This window comes from Herpailurus yagouaroundi, unplaced genomic scaffold (assembly GCF_014898765.1).
Source record: "Herpailurus yagouaroundi ecotype Mexico unplaced genomic scaffold, PumYag 142, whole genome shotgun sequence".
NCBI lineage: Eukaryota > Metazoa > Chordata > Mammalia > Carnivora > Felidae > Herpailurus > Herpailurus yagouaroundi.
The window spans coordinates 48,909,212-48,931,194 of NW_024412397.1; the positions used below are offsets into that span (position 1 = coordinate 48,909,212).

Here is a 21,983-nt window from a genome sequence, read left to right on the forward strand (position 1 = left end):
AATTTAATTAGCCTTCATTTCGATAACAACAGTTTTATAATTCACGGCAACAGACTATTGTTAGCTTCTTGTAAAATGTTTTATCAGGATCCTTAGGGACAGGAGATGTACACAAACAAAAAAACAAACAAGCCCAAGACTCAAACAAGACACAATACTTGTGCTTATAAATCATATAAGAAAAACTATGTATCACCACAATTTTCAAACCAGACCCCATGGCAAATAGTACTTTCCCCCAGGAGTTGCTGTGAGATCCATCCCTGCACACATGCACACACACACACACACACACACACACACACACACACACACTCACTGGCTCAGCAGTTCCCCAGAGGGCCTTGTACCACAGAGACCCAGCATTCTGTGAGGACCACCTCAAGATTTAATTCCATCATGCCTCCTTTGTTGGCACATAGGACAATGGACAAATAAGCCAGCATGGGAGGTGCCATCTTATAAATTATAGGTGGAGAAAAGGTGCATTAGTGGTATGTGCCTGGTTTGTCCCTAATGTGTAGGTATTTGGCTGCCAGAGAATTATACAGTCTTAGAGCTGGCAGTAGAAGGTGTCTTAGCTTGGGCTGCTATAACAGAAATACCAGAGATTGGAAATGCCTGGGTGGCTCAGTCTGTTGGGCATCTGACTCTTGGTTTCAGCTCGGGTGATGATCTCATGGTTTGTGAGATCGAGCCCCATGTCAGGCTCTGCCCTGAAAGTGTGGAGCCTGTTTCGGATTCTCTCTCTCCATCTCTCTCTGCCCCTCCCCTGTTCACATATGCTCTCTCTCTCTCTCTCAAAATAAATGAATAAACTTAAAAAGAAAAATACCAGGGGTGCCTGGGTGGCTTAGTTGGTTAAGCCTTCAACTTTGGGTCAGGTAATGATCTCATGGTTTGTGAGTTTGAGCCCTGTGTCAGGCTCTGTGCTAACAGCTCAGAGCCTGGAGCCTGCTTTGGATTCCGTGTCCCCCCCTCTCTCCTTCTGCCCCTCCCCTGCTTGCTCTCTCTCTCAAGAATAAATAAACATTAAAAAAACTAAAAAAAAAAAAAAAAAGAAAATACCAGGTGGCTTAACCAATAAACACTGATTTCTCACAGTTCTGGAGGCTGGGAAGTCCAAGATCAGGGTACCAGCATGGTAAGGTTCTGGTGAAGACCTCTTCTTGTCTATCTTTTCATCTCCTTCCATGGTGGAGGGGGAGGGAGAGAGGGAGAGAGAGAGAGAGAGAGAGAGAGCACGTGCACTAATCCCATCATGAGGGCTCCACCCTCCTGACCTCATTACCTCCCAAAGGCCCCACCTCCAAATTATCACAGGTGGGGCAGGATTTCAACACAGGAGTTTGGGGGGAACACTAGCATGTAGCCCATCGCAGAGGACTGAGTTGGCATAACCCCTCTGGAAGGCAATTTTGTAACTAATGCCACACTTTGATGCCTGTGTCTTTGAGCTTCTGTTCCACTTCAGGGAGTTTATCCTGATATTGCAAAAACATGAATATGAAAAGGGAATGTACTCAAAGATAACTATTACAGCATTAGGTTAGTAAAGAGGATTAACTTCAGTGTCCAGCAATAGCCTATTATTCACTTATTAATAAATTGGTGATGATTTTTTTGACATGGAAAGATGTTAAGCAGATTATGAAACAATGTGTACAGTAGGATCCCATTTTTGCTGCAGTGTTCATATATGTGCATATAGGCCCTGTTTGGGAGGAGACCTAGCAAGGTATTAACAGTGGTTGTTTTTGGGTAGCAGGATTGCAATTGTAATGTTTTTCTTGATTATCTGTACTTTGAAAATTTTCTAGCATGGAAAAGTACTACTTTTTTTTTTAAGTTTATTCATTTTGAGAGAGAGACAAAGAATACACTGGAAGGGCACAGAGAGGAGAGAGAGAGAGAGAGAGAGAGAGAGAGAGAGAGAGAGAGAGAGAATCCCAAGCAAGCTCTACACTGCCAGCGTGGAGCCTGATGTGGGGCTTGATGTGGGTCTCAAACTCATGAACCCATGAGACCATGATCTGAGCCAAAACCAAGAGCGGGATGCTAAACTGACTGAGCCATCCAGGTGCCCCTAAGTACTACTTTTTAATAAGAAAACAAGATAAATTATTATAGGAAACAAAATGACTGCCTCCATGCCAAGTTTCTGAGTTCATGTCTATTGAAGAAAGCATGTTTGTTAATGCAGTTAGTTTTCTGTTGTCACAGTTGTAGGTTACAACATGATTGTTAGAAATGTTTATTGAATTTGAAATTTTTAGAATTACCCATTAGGGCCATTTCAAAGAGGCAAATGGTGGGAAATGTTTTACTTTCATCCCTGTCCTTGAAAACCTAGTAGCTGTAAGCACCAGCAAATCTGTTCAGAGCAAATCCTCTGAAGGGCTTAAGAAAAGTATAGGAAAAAATGTGAATTAGGGTCATGCCTGGAGTATTCTGGTGTATTTTGATGCTGTTGTTTTCCCGTTGTGTCAATCCAGAAAAAGGAAAGGAATATATATATTTTTAAGTGTTTATTTTTGAGAGAGAGAGAGAGAAAGCGAGAAAGCGTGTGTGTACAGAGAGAGAGAGAGGGAGACACAGAATCGAAAGCAGGCTCCAGGTTCCAAGCTGTCAGCATAGAGCCCGACGCTGGGCTCGAACCCACAAACCATGAGATCATGACCTGAGCCAAAGTCAGATGCTCAACAGATTGGGCCACCCAGGTGCCCCAAGGGAAACATTTTTTTTAAGTTACCAAAGTAATACGTGATGACTCCTTCAGCAAATATTGGAGTGCCTAGCATATATACCAGGCATTGTTTTCAGCACAGGGGGTGCATTGTGAACAAAACAGACAAAAATGTGTGCCCTCGTAGAGCTTATATTCTAGTTGAGGTAGATGGACAAGAAACAAAGGCAAATGGAAGTACATGATGTGTCAGATGGCAGTAAATACAGAGAAAAATAAAGCCGGGTAGGGGAATAGGTGTGCATGTGCGTGTGCCCGAGTGTGTTCTAGTGGGCGGGAGGGGGGGGGTTGTTATTTTATATACTCTAGGTAAGAAGGACTCAGGGATAAGCTGACTTTTTAGCAGAGATCTGAACCTGTGAGAGAGTAGACTCTGCAGGTGTTTGGGGGGGGAGGGTTCCTGGTGGAGGAAGCAAGAGCAGGCCCTAAGGTGCTTGGGATACTTGATGACTAACAAGGAGGCCAGAATGCAGTTTTATTTTCCTTGTAAATGAAAACATCATTGTGGATAACTTGAAATACCTTTAAATACTGTAAAGAGTATGCATGTATACAGTAATACTGTAAAGAGTAGTGTGTGTGTGTGTGTGCGTAACTTTTCATATGTTTATTGGCTATTTGTATTTCTTATGTGTGTGGGAAAGAGAAATATACATACATACACTCACACACACATGCAAATACCTCTTTTTTATCCACTGAGTATTTTTCTTTTGTGAAGTTGAGTTTTTTTCTTTAAAAAAATTTTTTTTGAATCCTTTTTTTAGTGTTTATTTTTGAGAGAGCAAGCATGAGCACGGGAGGGGCAGAGAGAGAGGGGACTGAGGATCCAAAGCAGGCTCTGTGCCGACAGGCTGACAGCAGCGAGCCCAATGCGATGCTCGAACTCGCAAGCTGTGAGATCATGACCTGAGCCCAAGTCAGACACTCAAGCTGACTGAGCCACCCAGGTGCCCCGATTTTTTTTTTCTTATCGATTTGTTAACACTCATTATACATCAAGGATATTAAATTCCAGCCTGTTTTATATGTTGCCAGTATTTTTTCCTAAGTTGTTAATCATCTCTTGATTTTCTTTATGGTGTTTTTTGGCCAGTGCATTTTCTGTAGGTGTAGATCAATCTACATGAAATCCCTTATGGCCTCTGTCTTTGGAGTTACGTGTAGAAAAACCGGGAGAACATTTATTGCATGGTGTTGTGCCATGCACTGCTCTGTAATTGTGCGTCTTTCCCGCCCCACCCCTAGTGACCTAGGTGACCCCTAGATACCCCCAGCCCTAGATGACCTGACCTAGAAGAAAGGACACAGTCCGGGAAAATGTGTGAACTTTGTCCATCCCTTGGAGCTATTGGCTAAAGTTAGCTAAGTTTAGTTAGCTGGAACATTCCTTGGGAGTGAAGAGAGCTACTTTTAATTTCCAAAGATTTGGGTAACCATGTGCATGTTATAAGGTTATACTCTTCAGTGCCCAGAACCAGGTGTGATTTCCATCACTTATTGCTGTTATCTCCCTGGAAAATAATCCTCCATTTTAGCAGAGCTAATTAGGATTTTGAAATTACAGTTTCATTTTGTCCTGAAGAAATATTAAAAAAAAAAAGAGATGGCAAAAGCCCCCCAAAGCACCACCTTTATAGTTCCCATCTTCACCTTATCTCCACATAACCTGGAAAAGTACGGAAAACTCAGTTGTCAGGCATTTTATTTGCCCCAGGTAACTGTTGAAAGGTCTGACCCGTCCACGTTAAGATAGCAGATTACCTAACAGTCGTGGAAAACCCCTCAAGCCAGAGATCCCAATTCTGATTCCCGAAGCAGCAAGTATAAACAATTCTTCAAATTATGTAAGTGCATCTGTCGGCGGACTGCACTCCCTGAAGCAGGCTTTCTCTGAGGGAGAGAGTGTGTGCTCTTGTGACTGCCACCATCTGCCCATTTCTCCTGCTAGCGTGTCAATTTTTTTTTAATGTGTGTTTATTTATTTTGAGAGAGACAGAGATAGCACAAGTTGGAGGAGGGGCAGAGAAAGAGGGAGACAGAGAATCCTAAGCAGGCTCCATGCTGTCAGCACAGAGCCCCATGCAGGGCTTGAACTCACGAGTGAGACCACAATCTGAGCCAAAACCAGAAGTTGGACGCTTAACGGACTGCGCCACCCAGGCCCCCCTGCTAGTGTATAAATTAAATGAGATCAATGTTGCAAAGAATTTGGGAATAATAGGGGTACCTGGGTGGCTTAGTCTGTTAAGTGTCTGACTTCAGCTCAGGTCATGATCTCACGGTTTGTGGGTTCAGGCCCTGTGTCGGGCTGTCTGCTGTCAGCACAGAACCTGCTTCAGATTCTGTGTCTCCCTCTCTCTCTACCCCTCCCCCACTCTCTCTCTTTCTCAAAAATAAATAAACATTAAAAAAATTAAAAAAAAAAAAGAATTTGGGAGTCATAGTTAGTGAAGAACCAACTTGTGACAAAGTCTTACTGAACCTTCAGAGACTTTTATTGCTGTGAGTAATGGACCAAGGGGGGGATATGGTGTCCCTTCTACTTCTCTGCATCACCCCCTCACCCCCTGCACCCACTTGAACTTTGAGTTTTATCTCAAGTATCACTTATTGGAGGCAGGTTTCTCTATCCTCACTGACTAGATCAGATGCCCTTATGGTATGGCATAGTCCTTTAGTCTCTTTTATAACATTCATGCATGATATTTTACATTGATTTATATGAACAAAACATACATGGCTCCCACCTTTATGAAACTTACAGTTTATTTGACAGGTGGGAGACATATTAATAATATATGCAGAAGTTCCCTTATCTGACTCTGATAATTAATTGTCAGTGCTGAGCCTGATGCAGGGCTCGAACTCACTGACCATAAGATCATGACCTCAGCCGAAATCAAGAGTCACGTGCATAACCGACCGAGCCACCCAGGCGCCCCAAGATTTTTCTTTGTGTATGGATGGTCGACTGGTGTTCCCTTGAGTCTTCTTGCATCAACAACACTTAACGCATACCCTAAGATTTTCAGTGGAGTGAGAACTTTGATACTTTGAAACAATATGAATGCAGAGTTCTTTGCAATTTTTAATTATTTTTCTTCCCACCACCCCCCATCCTTTCATACTTGTTTTGCTCATATCTGTTTTGGCAGCACTTTTCCCAGTGATTTGTATTTATCATTCTTGATAGCAGCTATAATTTTTTGTTGGTGTGTGTGGGGGAGGGAGGGAGGCAGCTGTCTCTGATGAGAGCTCATGAGGGCCAAGACAGGGTTAGGCAACCAGCTGCTTTTGCAGGTGTCTAAATTTCTGCCTTTGGTGCATGGTGCTCTGGCTCTGTCCACCTAGAAGGTGGGCCCTGGGTGCGATAATTGTGGATCATAGTTCCATGGTTGTATCCAAATGCTCCCACAGCTGCTCTGTAACATTTCCCAGAAGTCTCTGGTCCAACTGGATCTGTTTATTTTTCATAGTTAAAGTCATTTCTTTGTGTTTCGGGTACAGGGTTAAAATACAAGGTGTTCCCTAGCCATGCTTCCTTTCTTTTCTTCCTCCTTTCTTCCTTCCTTCCTTTCTTTCGTTCTTTCTTTCTTTCTTCTCCCCTAGCCATGTTTTTTTTTTTTTTTTCCCCCCACATCCAGGGCCACTGAGATGCCCTGAGGTCTCTTGGAGCATATGACTGGGCAGGAGTCTTCTTTGTTTAAGAGAGAACAAAGCACAAATGCCTAGGGCCTTACTGAGCTCACATCCTGAAGCACCGGGCCTGCTGCAGTGGGTGTGCTGCTGTTTCACGCAGGGCACTCCTTCCCTCTTCACTATGCTCCCTGCTGTGTATGCTCTTGGGCCTCCTTGTGGTGCTCAGCGGGCCATGGGCCTGGATCCTGTCTCCCTTGACCTTTGTGAGCTTAAGGTCTAATGGGGAAGTCGTTTCCTAGAGGAGTAGCAATCGGTTTGATGTCAAGCATGATGTTGTTATCCATCAAGATGGAGAATAGCATCTTCCTTTCTCTATTCACCTATTGGCTGGAAGTGCAGACATCTTTTATTGCAGTAAGACGAGTAAGAACAGAGAATATTCCTCAGGTCATTAGATGCTTAGTGTGTGACCAGAGCAGAATCATGCTGTGTTTGTTATATGTCAGTGTCTACCACTAGATTATGAGGTCCTTGAGGGCAAAGTGTGAAAGGGTGGCTTAAAGCTGGAGCTTTAGAGTCAGATGACCTGAATTCAAATTTTGGCTTTGCCATAACCAGCTCTTCTGACCACAGGCAAATTAAACTCTTTATTGCCTCAGTTATTTCATGTGCACAATGGGGATAATAATAATAATAATAATAATAACAAAGACATTTTCTTCATAAGGTGGTTGTACACATTTTTAAAAGACACAGCATAGAAAACACTTAGCAGACTGCCTCATTTGTAGCAAGTGCTCAGTAAATGTTAATTAGGATGCTGCTGTTAATAATAACTCTAGCACTGTCAGCACTTTGCAAATTGCTAGAAATATTTGCTGAATGAATATATTCAGGAAGTAGGGTTTGGAGGCCTAACTAGAGACTAGAGACATTTTAGCACCAGGTTCCCTGGGAAGGGTACAAAAGCAGGTCTGATCATAGATGCCTGCCCATGCTAATAAGATTCACAAAGAACATTTCTTGAGCAGGCATCATCCCAGGAGAGCAGTTCATTGAGTTAGCTGGGATTATTATGTTAAATTCTGCTGGAATGGTCTCATTTATTTATATCTATTATGAGAATAACTCCGGGAACTTGTGTAAGTGGACCAAATGTGTTTGTGACTGAGGGAACCTCAGTGATGGGTTCTCTATATAAAAACCGGGATTTTGCCTTTCTTGAAGACAGCAAGATTCTAAACTGTATTGAACAAAGCGGTTTTGGGGGCACCTGCATGGCTCAGTTAGTTAAGTGTCCGATTGTTAATTTTGGCTCAGGTCATGATCTCATGGTTTGTGAGTTCGAGCCCACATCAAGCTCTGCACTGGCAGTGGAGAGTCTGCTTGGGATTCTTTCTCTCTCCCTCTCTCTCTGCCTTTCTCCTGCTTGCTCTCTCTCTCTCTCTCAAAATAAACAAAGTTAAAAAGAAAAAAAAAGAAAAAAGCAGTTTTTGGTGTGGCCACAATTGAATCAAGAAACGTGCCCTCCAGAAGTCCTTAGAGATTCCAGGTTAATGGTGGAAGATGTCAGCACATGGCCACCCAGCTTGAGTTCTAGTATTCTTTTTAAAATTCTGTCCTTTGGCACTTGTTTCCTTCTTTTGTGGTTCCATGGAGCCGTTTGATATATTGCCTCGGTAAATAGCCTTTAAAAATTTGTAATAATTTGGCATGGGTTCAAAGCCTCTGGCTATTTAAAATCCAAAGAATAATGTTCACTGTCCTTAAAAAAAAAAAAAATCTTAAAAACCTTAAAAAAATCAGGGGTGCCTCAGTCAGTTGAGCATCTGACTCTTGATTTCAGCTCAGGTCATGATCTCATGGTTGGTGGGATTGAGCCTTGTGCTGCCAGTGCAGAATCCCTGCTTGGGATTCTCTGTCTCTATCTGCCTCTCTCCTGCTCAAACACACTCTCTCTCTCAAAATAAATAAATAAAGTAAAAAAAAATTTTTTGAAAAAATTCGGATCTATTCTCTCTCCCCAACTTTAGGAAGCCTTTTTCCATCTCCAGATCGTTTGTGTTCCGTCGTGGGATCAGTAACACTAGGTAGTTGGCAGAGTGACAGGCTATAGCTGGATGACTTTGGCAGCCTCCCTCACTCTCAGTGGACACAGCCCATGTCACACACTTCACAGGTCACTCAGAGATGTTAAGACAATCACCGTCGTATTTGGTGCATCTGAAAGGTCATGCCTTCCAGCTTGGTCTTTTGGACAGAAAGTGACAGAAATATTCTGGTCTCTTTCCCTTTTTTCAGATCTGATGTTTTGACATGGCTTCCTGCTTCGGTGCTGTATGTGGGCATAATCTATGCCGGTTCCAGAGCATTATCCAAACTGGTAAGTTTTAGAGATTTTTTAGGGAGACAGTTCCTCTTTCCTCTACCCTTTTGCTTTTTAACTTATTGTGCCTTGGATCCATAGAGGACAGGACATCAGCTTTCGTGATGGTGCACATAGACTGGAGAACAACATGGGGCTTTTACCCCCTCTCCCTGAACTGAGGATAACCAGATGATAGGGTAGGGCTATCTTGTTTTATAAGATGAAGAGGCACCAATGGAGACGAGGAAGAGAAAGCTGTGATATTTATGGAGCCTGATACAAACAGGGCCAGCCTGCTCTACCTGAGCACAGGCCATCCTTGGGAGCAGGGAGAGTGGGCTCAGCCTGCTCCTTGCTTCTGAGGAACTGTAACCCTGCCCACTGGTGTCGTGGACTGGGTGGTGCTGGGCTTAGGAGTGATGTACGTGCCTGGCACAGTGTTGACACCCAGTATGTAGGGACACTTGTTTTACTAGTGTCACCCACCCCGTCCAGATTTGAGCTTCTCAAAGGAGGGAACTGTAAAGAACAAACTTCTTCCAGGCACACTAACTATATGAAAATATAAAAATGTTATTTTTCCATCAAAAGACAATCCACTGATACTTCCATTGACCAGAGACTCAGAACGAGGCTTAAAAATCAGTAATGCCTCTTCCTGTCTTGTACCCTGACTGCTCATACTGTTTCTATCTATCAGAAAATGATTGTACTCTGACTTTTGGAAAAAATGCAAAATTTACAGAACGATTTAATCTTTTTATGCAGTTTGTTGTTCTGTTGGTCCCTTAGATCTCAGATATGAAAACAGTAAAACAGACACAAAATCTGCCTACCTGCATGATAATATTATTGTTAGGATAACCCCAAAGTTGCAAAATAGTGGTTGAGAGTTACTAGCGGTTAAGTTCTAAATTAAACCATCATTTTTCTTGCATGATTCATAAGCTTGAGTCATTTAGATGCTGTGTTCAATGGGGGAGAAACGTCCTGGGTGGGCCCAAGAAATGACCAACAGCACACACATTGGTGCTCAGCCCAGAACCTGAGATCTGGACTGGCTTCCTGCTGCCCCTTCTCTATTCTGTCCATCTTTTGAGTCTGCTGCCTTGCTTTACACCTCTGGCCTGCAGAGGGCGCTCTCCCTCCTAGAGCACAATACAGGTATTGATAAAAACGATGTATTCTTTCTTTAAGTTTTTATTTGAATTCCAGTTAGCATACAGTGTAATATTAGTTTCAGGTGAAGAATTTAGTCACTCAACACTTACATACAACACCCGGTGCTCATCACAATACCCTCCTTAATCCCCATCTCCTATTTAACCCCCTTCCCCCCACCTCCCCTCCTATAACCATTCGTGTGTTCTCTGTAATTAAGAGTCTGTTTCTTGGTTTGCCTCTCCTTACCCCCCACCATGTTTATTTTAAGAACAATGTATTTCTTGTAGGAACTGGATAGTGATGGATGCCAGAATTTTGAAGTTTGCATAACTATCATTGGGCTAGCAATAACAATATTTTTTGTTTGTGCAGTGCCTTTTCATATGTTTCTAGAGTGATTTTCTCTCTTTTTATGTGATTCTCATATTCACCTGACAGGTGATGGATGGGGCAGATGTTAATCACCTAACAGAGGAAGGAATTCAGGTGTGGCAAGTCTTGGTAACTTGCCTCTAGTCCCAACTAGACAGCTCCTCTAACTCCAGACCTTTTGCCTTTTCAGCTTTGTCTTTTTAGGGCCAACATGTATGGATTTTAGAATAGCCTAGGGGAGAGTAGTCCAGGCCTAATTTAGACTCTTCTCATTGCAAACATTAGAAAGCTCATAAACTGTTCTAAGCAAAAGGGAAATTTACTGGATCATATATATCATTGAAAAGTTGTAGATCATGCAAGGCTTTATCCAGAGGTTCCAAATACAGTTTCTGTCTCTTTTTCAGTTCTGCTCTGTCTTTTCTCCATTTCACAGCCAGGCTCTCCCCTTATGGGTGTTGTTGACTCCAGGCCCACATTCTTACAACTTGAAGTCTAATGGAAAGAGACTCATCCTTATAGTTTCTGCATGAGTCCCGGTATTCACTCTGAATACAGCAGTAGGGCCACTGCCCTTCCCAGGTCTGAAAGCCAACTAGGAAGATGGAATTATGCCAATTGGTTGGCCCTGGATCATCATCTCCATTTATTGTGGCTGGAGAGACTCAGAGCACCATTTGGCTGGCCCTGGTCTTACAGTATCCCCACCTGGATCTCATCGACTGAGACAGGGTGTGGCAGATCCTTGATATTGGGATGCTTTGCCAAAAGAAGGGATAAGGATACTAGGTGGCCTAAAATCCTTCAAAAGCCCATTGTAAAGGTCAGTGCAGTACATTCTCAGGCAGATGAGGAGTTCCATAACCTAGTACAATGCTCCTCGAAGTGTGATCCACATGTGGTGCCAATCTGTGAGCTCTTTGTCACCTGTCCATAAGGAGATTGTGCTAGAATGTACATCAACTTTGGCACTAAACACCTTGTTCAGTTGAGCTGACTTTTTTTTTTCATAGTGAGACTTCTTGAGAAAGAAAGCAGTGCACTGATTTACCTTCTGGCCTGAGCTTATTTTCAGGGTGACTGGCACTGTGAGTGGCATTGGGCTAGAGCACAGCCTTCTTTAACAGGCAAAAAGAAGCTGCTGCAAAATTCAAACTCTTCGAGCAAAGGAAAACAACCAAAACCCAAATATACCCAATTAGAGTGGGAGGAACACAGAAAAGAGACACTCATTATTGTTTTTCAGTGAAATAACAACCCGGCATCTTTTCTTTGTTTTCTGAGGTTTTTGTTTTTACATAGCTCCTTACAAATTTATAGAGTGGGTTAAACACAAGGCAGTCATACAGCTTGTGTTAGATAGAAAACAGGCATCAATATGCTGCTGTCAAGCTGTCAGTGTAATGAATCCACAAGGAATTGGGGTAAGTGCTCAGTTAAAATCCGTGGGTATATTGTTATGCAGAACACTTTCCAGGTAGTTCTGCTCCACAAAGATCTCCCTTATCTGACAAGATGTTGAAGCTCTGTTCTTCTGACGTGCAACTCCTCAGAGGAAGCTGGTTTAACTCATTCTGTAAAGGCATAGCAGGGAAAATTCTTTACTGGTTTTTCCTCCTCACAACCGAATGATATACAGAGTTAAGGGAAGGGGATTATTCTTGTGGTTTATCCATTCAGCACATACTCATGGGGGGTCTACTATGGGCTGGTCGCTTAAAAACAAAGAAGATATGGTTCCTGACCTTGAGAAACTCCAAGGGGAGTGGGAAAGACACACAGCTCACCATGGGAAGAGACACTATGAATATTCGGTGTTAGCGTGTGCCGGGCACTTTCCGTTGCCACTTTTCATCACATATGAGGTCAGACTTAATTATTCCCGCTTACAGATGAGGAAACTGAGATCTAAATTATTTGGCCAGGGTCAACAACTCGTAAATGTTAAAGCAGAGGTGTAAACCCAAGCGTGTCCAACCACAACAGGTCATCTCCAAAGCTTACCATCTTTCCTCCCTAAATCACATCAGGGGAGACCCAGGGGAGATCAGCCCATCAGGGCTGAGCTGGGGTAAGTAGAGAGGAACCGTGTAGTTGCTGTCCCGTCTACTTGGGCTAATTGGGGCAGTTTCTCCAGCTGTCCTACACTGAATAAGGTCACAGTGATGACGATGATAATGGTTCTGCTGGCAGGAGTGTTGGTCTTTGGAGTGTCAGTACAACCTTGACTGGTCATTATTACTCTCATTGTAATTTCCCAGCCGAAGCCTCGTCAGCGTGACAGGGTTGCCTCAAAGCCTGTGCTGGTGAGTGTTTAGAACAGATGTGCAAAGTCATACATTAGTGAGCTTGCCAGTGAGAGGCCATCCTGGTGTTGGTGATTTGGCTGCTCAAACCATGTCGTTTTCTTGCCCCGGGGAAGCCAGGGTCAGTAGTTGAAGGACTCTGCAAATCTGAGCTAAGGCAGTTTGACAGGACCACTCTTGGTCTCTCACCCAGCTCTTTGATCTTGGCCCTTCCCTAAATGCTTGTTGGGATGTGTCTTCCATGAGCACAAAATTCACTCCGCACGTTGCGATGGAGCTTGGATGGGGTGTTGGTGAGGAAACGTACATGGATAACTAGACCCAGATGGAGCAAATTACTCAGTTAAGCAGACTGGAGCCCATGGGTCCCCTTCCCATTTGTTTGGCTCTTATATTACGTAAAGGAACTTGGATCCACAAAGGAAAAGAATGTAAATGTTGATATAAAATGGAGACTCTTCCCCTGATGTTCCCTGTTACTGCCGATTTGAGGCAGCTCTCCTCTTTCATGTTATTTTCCTACCAGAGCTGATCAGAGTCCATTTGCAAGGATTACTTTTTAAGGCGTGGGCTTGGTGGCAAAATAGTAAACCCCTCCTCTGGATTTTACTTATCTTCTTGCTCCATCTGAAGATGATGTTCTCCATAACCCTTTTAAAATGACTTATTAAAACAGGGCTGCAGGGGCGTCTGAGTGGCTCAGTCAGTTAAGCGTCTGACTCTTGATCTCAGCTCTGGTCTTGATCTCAGGGTTGTGAGTTCAAACCCTGTGTTGGGCATGGAGCCCACTTAAAAAAATAACAAATAAAAAACAAACAAAAAAACCACCCAGGGCTCCAGGGGAAAGAGTTTATGACACTGGATTTGGCAATGATTTCTTGGATATGACACCAACAACACAGGCAACAAAAAAATAGACAAATTGGACTTCATCAAAATGAAAAACTTTGGTATATCAAAGGCCACCATCAACAGAATAAAAAGGCAACCCATTGAATGGGAGAAAATACTTGCAAATCATTTATCTGATAAGAGATGTTGAACAGAGTTCAATTTCTTTTTTTTTATTTTTATTTTTAAAAAAATTTTTTTTTTTAACGTTTATTTTTTTGGGACAGAGAGAGACAGAGCATGAACGGGGGAGGGGCAGAGAGAGAGGGAGACACAGAATCAGAAACAGGGTCCAGGCTCTGAGCCATCAGCCCAGAGCCCGACGCGGGGCTTGAACTCACGGACCGCGAGATCGTGACCTGGTTGAAGTCGGACGCCCAACCGACTGCACCACCCAGGCGCCCCGAACAGAGTTCAATTTCTAGGCCCAAGACGGAGCTCCTCCTTTTTGGGGTGCTACCAACTAAACCTTAGCATTCCTGTAAATGCTTTGCTTGACCAGAAACACAGTACATCCAGACAGCCAATCCCCAAACACCACGGCAACTCTGGGTTCTATACTTATTTCCTTGTTCCTTGATCTTCCTAAATAAGGTCAGATCTGCAACCCCAGCTAATCGTACCATTTCCCTATTGACACTTTTTTTTCAAAATTTTTAATGTTTATTTTTCAGAGAGAGAGGGAGAGACAGAGCATGAGCAGGGAAGGGGCAGAGAGAGAGAGGGGGACACAGAATCGAAAGCAAACTCCAGGCTCTAGCTGTCAGCACAGAGCCAGACATGGGGCTGGAACTCACAAGCCCTGAAGTCAAGACCTGAGGCAAAATCAGAAGCTTAACCGACCTAGCCACCCAGGTGCCCCTCCCTGTTGCCACTTCTAATGCTTCATAAAACTCATTCTTCCCCAGAACCCCTTGGGAAGAGTGCCCCACTATTTCTGAGGCACCATACTTCCCCAATCCAAGGATTGTTTTCCCTTGAATAAAGGACATCAACCTCATTACCAAATTTAGTTTTGTCCTTCAATAGGGATTAATATCCAGAATATAGAGAAAAATCCTCAACTCAACAACAAAAACCAAACCGCCCAATTCAAAAATGGCCAAAGGACTTGAAAGGATATTTCTGCAAAGAAGATGTACAGATGGCTAATAGGCCCTTGGAAAGATGCTCAGCATCATTAATCATTAGGGAAATGCAAATCAAAACCATAACAAGATACCACTTCACACCCCCGAGGATGGCTGTCATCAAAAACCCGGAAAATAGTAAGTGCTGGTGAGGATGTGGAGAAATTGGAGCTCTTGTGCAGTGCTGTTGAGAATGTGAGCAGGTGCAGCTGCTATGGAAAATAGTATGGAGGTCCCTCAAAAAATTAAAAATAGACTTACTGTATGATCCAGGAATTTCACTTCTGGGTTTACACCAAAAAAAAAAAAAAAAAAAAAAAAAAATTGAAAGCAGGGAGTTGAACAGATATTTGGACATCCAGGTTCATAGCAGCACTATTTAAAATAGCCAAAAGTTGGAAGCAACCCAAGTGTCCTTTGATGGGTGAATGGATAAACAAAATGTCGAATATGCATACAATGGAATACTATTTAGCTTTAAGAAGGAAAGAAGTTCTGACATAGGCAGCACCTTGGATGAACTCTGAGGGCATCATGTTAAATGAAAGGCGCCAGTCAAGAAAGGACAAATACCGTGTAATTCCACTTCTATGACGTGCTTAGAGTGGTCAAGGGGCCAGGGGGAAGAGAGAGTGAGGAGTTAGTATTTAATGGATACAAAGTTTGAATTTTGCAAGTTGAAAAAATTCTGGAGATGGATGGGGGTGATGGTTGCATAACAGTGTGAATATACTTAATGCCACTGAACCGTACCTTAAAAATGGTTAAAATGAGGGGCACCTGGGTGGCTCAGTCGGTTAAGTGTCTGACCCTTGATTTGTGGCTGAGGTCATGATCTCATGGTTCGTGAGATCGAGCCCCAGCGTGAGGCCTACTTGGGATTCTCTCTCTCCTTCTCTCTCCCCCCCTCCCCTGCTCACATGCGCACGCACGTGGACACACACTCAAAATAAATAAATAAGCATTAAAAAGAATACATACATAAATAAAAATGGTTTAAAATGGTAAATGCTATGTGTACATTTTATCTCAATTTAAAAATATATTTAAAAAACCCTCGACTCTGTTAGAGGCTTTCTTGAGGACAATAAGAAGAGGAGGAGATGATAACGCGTTCTCACTTGACTAACGCAGAATTTCTTTGGCTGCTGTAGGACACGCATATTTGTTTTAACTCATTCATGTCTATGCATTTCAGTAAAAAGTGTGAGAAAAATAGCAATTCACTGAAAACAGGCCAGTCTGCCCTTTGTTCCGGCCTGTACATTTGTGTCTCCAAGTGAATGAGCTGGAACAAGCCGCTGTCCCTTGGGTCTTTTCTTATTCCCAGGCATCTTGCCAAGGTGGAGGAACCTTGGTGCTTTAAAATGTCCATTTTTCACACAACAAGGCCCCTAAAACACAGGCCAGCTACTTTATGTGATGCACAGAGGAAGGACGGAGATGGCCTCCAAGCTCGTACTGGAGATACACTGGCAAAAGGGGAGTCTGGTCCTCTGCCTTTAGGGACTTTGCCATATAATGACAATAATAAGATTAATGGAAATAATAATAACTCATGCAAATCAGCTTATGAATGTATTCATTTGCATGTACATCTTTAAATACCTCACCATCTTCCAGAAAGGATGTGTGGTGGCTTGAAAGAATAATTAAAATAACATAGACTTTTTTAATGAACAGAATTTTACAGGAAATCTAGGTGGAGAATAATAGAAGAACTAGATGAGGCTGCAGAGAGACTTAGTGCATAGACATTCATACTGTAATATCCTACAAAATAAATACAGTTGGGCCTTGAATTTAGTTTTCAGCATTCTGTGGCCAAATGAAAAAGTTACAAGACCCTCAGTGCTTGTAGGATAAGAGTGGGGTCATTGCTACACCTGTCGCAAGCATAGTATAATGTATAGAACTGTTGAATCACTACGTCATATACCCGAAACTGTTGTACCATTGTGTGTCCATGATATTGAAATTAAAGTTAAAAGAAAAACAAGAGTGAGGTCATTGCTGAAGAAAAGCAACGCTTCCTTACTCTCAGGTCCTGTGTCCTCCAAAAAGGTAGACTGGGCCACTTAATGAGGCAGGGTCTTCAACAACATCCTTATAACAAACATAGTGGTAGCCTAGTGTCTAGGATTCTTAGAGTATTTAGGATGCATGATGAAATAGAACAGTTCAGTAGGAGCAGTTCTCTGGGGCTAAAACTGCTACCCTGGTTATCTGGCTTCCTTTGCAGACTGCCCGTAGGCAACCATCCAGGAACATTGTTTCTGGCATGCATGATTTTGATAAAAATTGGGTAGTCAACAGTTCAAAATTACATTCTTTGGCAAAAGCCTGGGGTGCAATTATTTTATCTTGTAGATTAAATCCACACCCACATATTTAAAAATCACCCAAAGAGAAGATGGGATTGACATTCTTTTACAAAAATTAACAAGCTGACCCCGAGCTCCTGCGTGAAAAAGGGAGTCTCATCCTTGTCTACAGAGTGACCCAAGGCCCTGCCTGTGGGTGGGGACAACTTCTCCGTAGAAAACTATTCTAACTCAGTCCTAACACCTGAACAAATAACAATCAAGCCTTCAAAATTCCACTCTGGACAGCATGGGAATAATGAGAAAATATATATATTTTTAACTTTTTTTAATGTTTATTTTTTATTTTTATTTTTTAACTTTTATTCTGTTCTGAGAGACAGAGCGCAAGCAGGGGAGGGGCAGAGAGAGAGGGAGACACAGAATCCGAAGCAGGCTCCAGGCTCCGAGCTATCATCACAGAGCCCGACACCGGGCTCGGAACTCACGAACAGTGAGATCCTGACCTGAGCTGAAGTCGGCGCTTAACCAACTAAGTCATCCAGGCACCCCTAATGTTTATTTATTTTTGAGAGAGAGAGAGACAGAGCCCAAGCAGGGAGGGGCAGGGAGAGAAGGGGAGACACAGAATCAGAAGCAGGCTCCAGACTCCCAGCTGTCAGCACAGAGCCTGACGTGGGGCTCAAACCCATGAACCATGAGATCACGATCTGAGCCGAAGTTGGACACTTAACTGACTCAGCCACCCAGCTGCCCTGGGAATAATGAAAAATTTTAAATAATAGATACCAACTTCTCTTCACAGCCAGAGAAAAATTTCCCATGGTACATGGATAAAATGTTGAATTTTAAGCTAATGGACTCTAAGAATAAATTAGTTGCAAACTGTACCCCTAGATAACTAACTAAATTGGCTTGCAGTGTAGTTGAATTTGGCTAATTACATTTTGTGTCAAAAATGATGATTTGGGCTTTATAGTAGTTCATCTTGGCCATTTTTCCTGAATGAAAGATGGTAGGACCTTTTGTTGTTGAGGCCATTCCTAGACCCCTGACATTGTGGAAGAACTTACCTATTTTTCTGTTCTCTTTAGCAGCAAGCAAGTATATAGATTTGCTAAAAGTGGTTTTCAAACTATTAAGAGGAAGGTTAAAAAAGAGAACCAAAATATATTCCTCCATTTTCTTATCTGCATAATGGGGGTATTAATAACATCTAGCTGGTAGAGTTATAATGACAATTAAATATGCAAAAGCAGTTAGAATAGCAGCTAGCACATAATAAGCATTCAATATATCTTAGCTATTATTATTGCTAGTATCATTTCTCAGAACTTTTGTCTGATTTGACAAAAACTAAGTCCTGCTGAACCTCACTTCATAAGATAATAAAGGGCAGGTTTTCTAAGAGAATCAGTCACTAGGGGCTCTCCTGAACTGATAGCATAGTTCAGACTGGGACTTGTACACAGAATTAGAGGCCAAGGAAAATCAGTAATAAAAGTTGCAAACTGTGTTAATAACTGCTTTTCATAGGCCTCTATGGAGGCTGAGATCATCAATTGTACAATTACAGGTTTGGGTTTTTTTTTAAGTTATTTATTTATTTTGAGAGAGGAGGATAGCATGTGCATGGGAAAAGCAGAGAGGGAGAGAGGGAGAGAGAGAGAATCCCAAGTAGGCTCTGCACCGTCAGCACAGAGCCTGACGCAGGGCTCAAACTCATGAACTGTGAGATCATGACCTGAGCTGAAACCAAGAGTCAGATGCTCAACCGACTGAGCCACCCAGGCACCCCACAATTACTGTTCCTAAAGCCTGCTAGCTTCTCAGTAGAAAAATGGCTTGAGAAATCCAGAGTTAAATTTTTTAAAGTAGAAGTGGAAGCTATCCTTTAAAAAAGGGTAAGAGGGACACCTGAGTGGCTCAGTCAGCTGTGTCCAACTCTTGGTTGTGGCTCAGGTCATGATGTCACAATTTATGGGATTGAGCCCCAAGTCGGGCTCTGTGTTGACATCGTGAAGCCTGTTTGGGATTCTCTCTCTCTCTCCCTCTCTCTCTGCCCTGCCCCCCCCCCCCCCCTCCCCCTCTCTTAGTAAGTAAATACATTAAAAAATAAAAGAAAATTAAAAAGGTCATAGAGCTTACCCTGAGTTCATGTATTTTATTTTTTATTTTATTATTTTTAAAAGATTTTATTTTTAAATAATCGCTACACCTAACATGGGGTTTGAACTCACAACCCCCAACACCAAGAGTCACATGCTCTTCTGAATGAACCAGCTGGGTCCCCCTGAGTTCCTATATTTTAGATCATATCAGTTTTCTTACTGGAGGGAGCAGACTGGTTGGATTTGGAACACACCAGTCCTACTGGACTTTGGACAGTTGTAAGGCCAGGAAGGTTACACTGGGGGCTTGCTGTAATTTGGGTTTTGTAGCATCAAGGTTAGGAGCTTGGGCTTTGTAGAGAGCCTGGATAGGAGGCATGGCTTGGCCTCTGAACTCATTGTGAGCTCTCAGCAAGTTTCTTCATCTTCCGAGCATTCGTTTCCTTGTCTATAAATCAAGAGGTACACCCACTAATTGAGTTGTTGGAAGGAGTTTGTGTGTGTGTGTGTGTGTGTGTGTGTGTGTGTGTGTGTGTGTTTTAATTTGGAAACAAACATTCCAGATGTTTGATCTGGTATTCTAGATCTATGATCTAGTGTAATGAGTGTCTTTGATACCAAATTTTCCCAATGTTTTTTAACATGACGGAATAGAGGGCTTTAAAAAGAATATACCTTCTTTACATGAATTCAAAAGTCCCATGATTAAGACCCATCTCACTTTTAAAAAGTGGGGGGAGCGCCTGGGTAGCTCAGTCGGTTGAGTGTCTGCCTCTTGAACTCAGCAAAGCTCTTGATTTTAGGGTCATGAGTTCAAGCCCATGTTGGGCTCCATGTTGGGCTCCATGCTGGGCATGGAGCAGTGGGGGTGTTTTCCTCACTTTATGCGGAAGATGCACCAAATAAGGTTGAAGGCGATTCCTGGTCACAGCCTGCCTAACCTCGCCCTCACTCTCATTCTCGCAGCCCTTTGGGCCAAATGCAAAGAGGCTGTGACATGAGCAGAGCCCAAAGCAGCCCCCAAGGCCCCAACATGGCAGTTGGGAAGGAGATTTAAATAAAAGAATGCAATTAAAATACTTAGCACTGTGCCCAACACATTGTTGGTAGCTGTCATTAGTGTACTTGAAAATCAATTCTGTGTGTATGATAGATCCTTTTCCAGAATGTGATCAGAGCAGAGTCTAGGGAGATCGAGAAACCTATCCATGGTTTATTAAATCAAGAAAATTAGCCTCCTTGAGGTCTAGAGTTCCTAAATCTGGTGTCCTTTAAAAAGGTCTTCATTTTGGGGGGCACCTGCGTGGCTCAGTCGGTTAAGCCTCCCACTTTGGTTCAGGTTTGTAGGTTCGAGCCCTGCGTCAGGTTCTGACTTTTTAAAAAAGTCTTCATTTTTTATGGGTTTATTTATTTTTGAGAGAGAGAGAATGCACACATGCAATAAGGGTAGGTAGGGGCAGAGAGGGAGGGGACAAAGGATCCAAGACAGGCTCTGCACGGACAGCAGAGAGCCCAATGCAGGACTTGAACTCATGAACCATGAGATCATGACCTGAGCCGAAGTTGGATGCTTCATCAACTGAGTAACCCAGATGCCCCAAAAGGTCTTAATTTTAAATAAATAGTATCCAGGCTGCCCTTTCATATTTTCATGTAACCCACCCAAGATTTTCTTTGCTATCTTCTCAAGCTGAGAACTAGAAGGCCAGGCCCTAAGTTTGCCAAACATGGCCTAATAGATAAAGCCAGTTAAAAAAAAAATCTCTAATGATCTTAAAACAATAAATATTAATTCAAAATATAAAAATTTAAGAGGAGTAAAAAGAAGCACAAAAGATAAATGAAAAACTAGAAAATAATAAATATCAAGTATGATTTTTTAAACCCTTTTTAAAAGTTTTAACTCCAGTGTGGTTAACATACAGTGTTGTATTCGTTTCAGATGTACAATATAGTGATTCAACACTTCCGTACATCACCTGGTGCTCATCATGACAAGTGCCCTCTTTAACCCCTGTCACCTATTTCATCCAACCCCCACCCACTCCCTTGGTAACCATCAGTGTGTTCTCTGTAATTAAGAGGTTACTTTTTGGTTTATCTCTCTCTCTCTCTTTTTCCCCTTTTGTTTTGTTTCTGTTTTTTTCTTTTTTTGAAGATTTACTTATTTTGAATGAGAGAGAGTGAGTGAGCAGGGGAGGGGCAGAGAGAGAGAATCCCGAGCAGGCTCCTCCCTGATGTAGGGCTCTATTTCATTTACCGTGAAATCATGACCCTGAGCTGAAATCAAGAGTTGGACCCGTAACCAACTGTGCCACCCAGGTGCCCCCCTGTTTGTTTTGTTTCTTAAATTCCACATGTGAGTGAAATCATATGGTATTTGTCTTTCTGTGACTGACTTATTTCACTTAGCATAATAATCTCTAGGTCCATTCATGTCATTGCAAATGGGAAGATCTCATTCTTCTTTATGGCTGAGTAATGTTCCATCACTTATTACATATATGTATACATATATATGTATATATATACCACATCTTCTTTTTAAAATTAAAAATTTTTTAATGTTTATTTTTGAGACAGAGAGAGACAGAGCATGAAGGGGGGAGGGTCAGAGAGAGAGGGAGACACAGAATCCAAAGTAGGCCCAGGCTCCAAGCTGTCAGCACAGAGCTTGATGCAAGGCTTGAACTCACGAACTATGAGATCATGATCTGAGCTGAAGTCGGATGCTTAACTGACTGAGCCACCCAGGCACCCCCACCACATCTTCTTTATCCATTCATCTATCAGTGGATACTTGGGCTGCTTTCATAATTTGGCCATGGCAAATAATGCTACAATAATCATAGGGGTGCATATATTCTTTCAAATTAGTGTTTTAATGTTCTTTGGGTAAATAGCCAGTAGTGTGATTGCTGGATCATAG

The 21,983-nt window shown here is 42.5% G+C and overlaps 1 protein-coding gene across 5 annotated transcripts in view; it reads left to right on the plus strand.

Moving 5' to 3' along the window:
- SLC35D4 (solute carrier family 35 member D4) overlaps positions 1-21,983 on the plus strand; it is a 136,710-nt gene that overhangs the window by 15,571 nt on the left and 99,156 nt on the right. For all 5 annotated transcript variants that reach the window (XR_005791693.1, XR_005791694.1, XM_040479230.1 and 2 more), the window contains exon 4: positions 8,690-8,771. Coding sequence is in view for 3 of the 5 variants with exons in the window: in XM_040479230.1 (XP_040335164.1) it covers positions 8,690-8,771 (82 nt within the window). In the remaining 2 variants the exon portion in view is untranslated. The remainder of the gene's footprint in view (positions 1-8,689; positions 8,772-21,983) is intronic.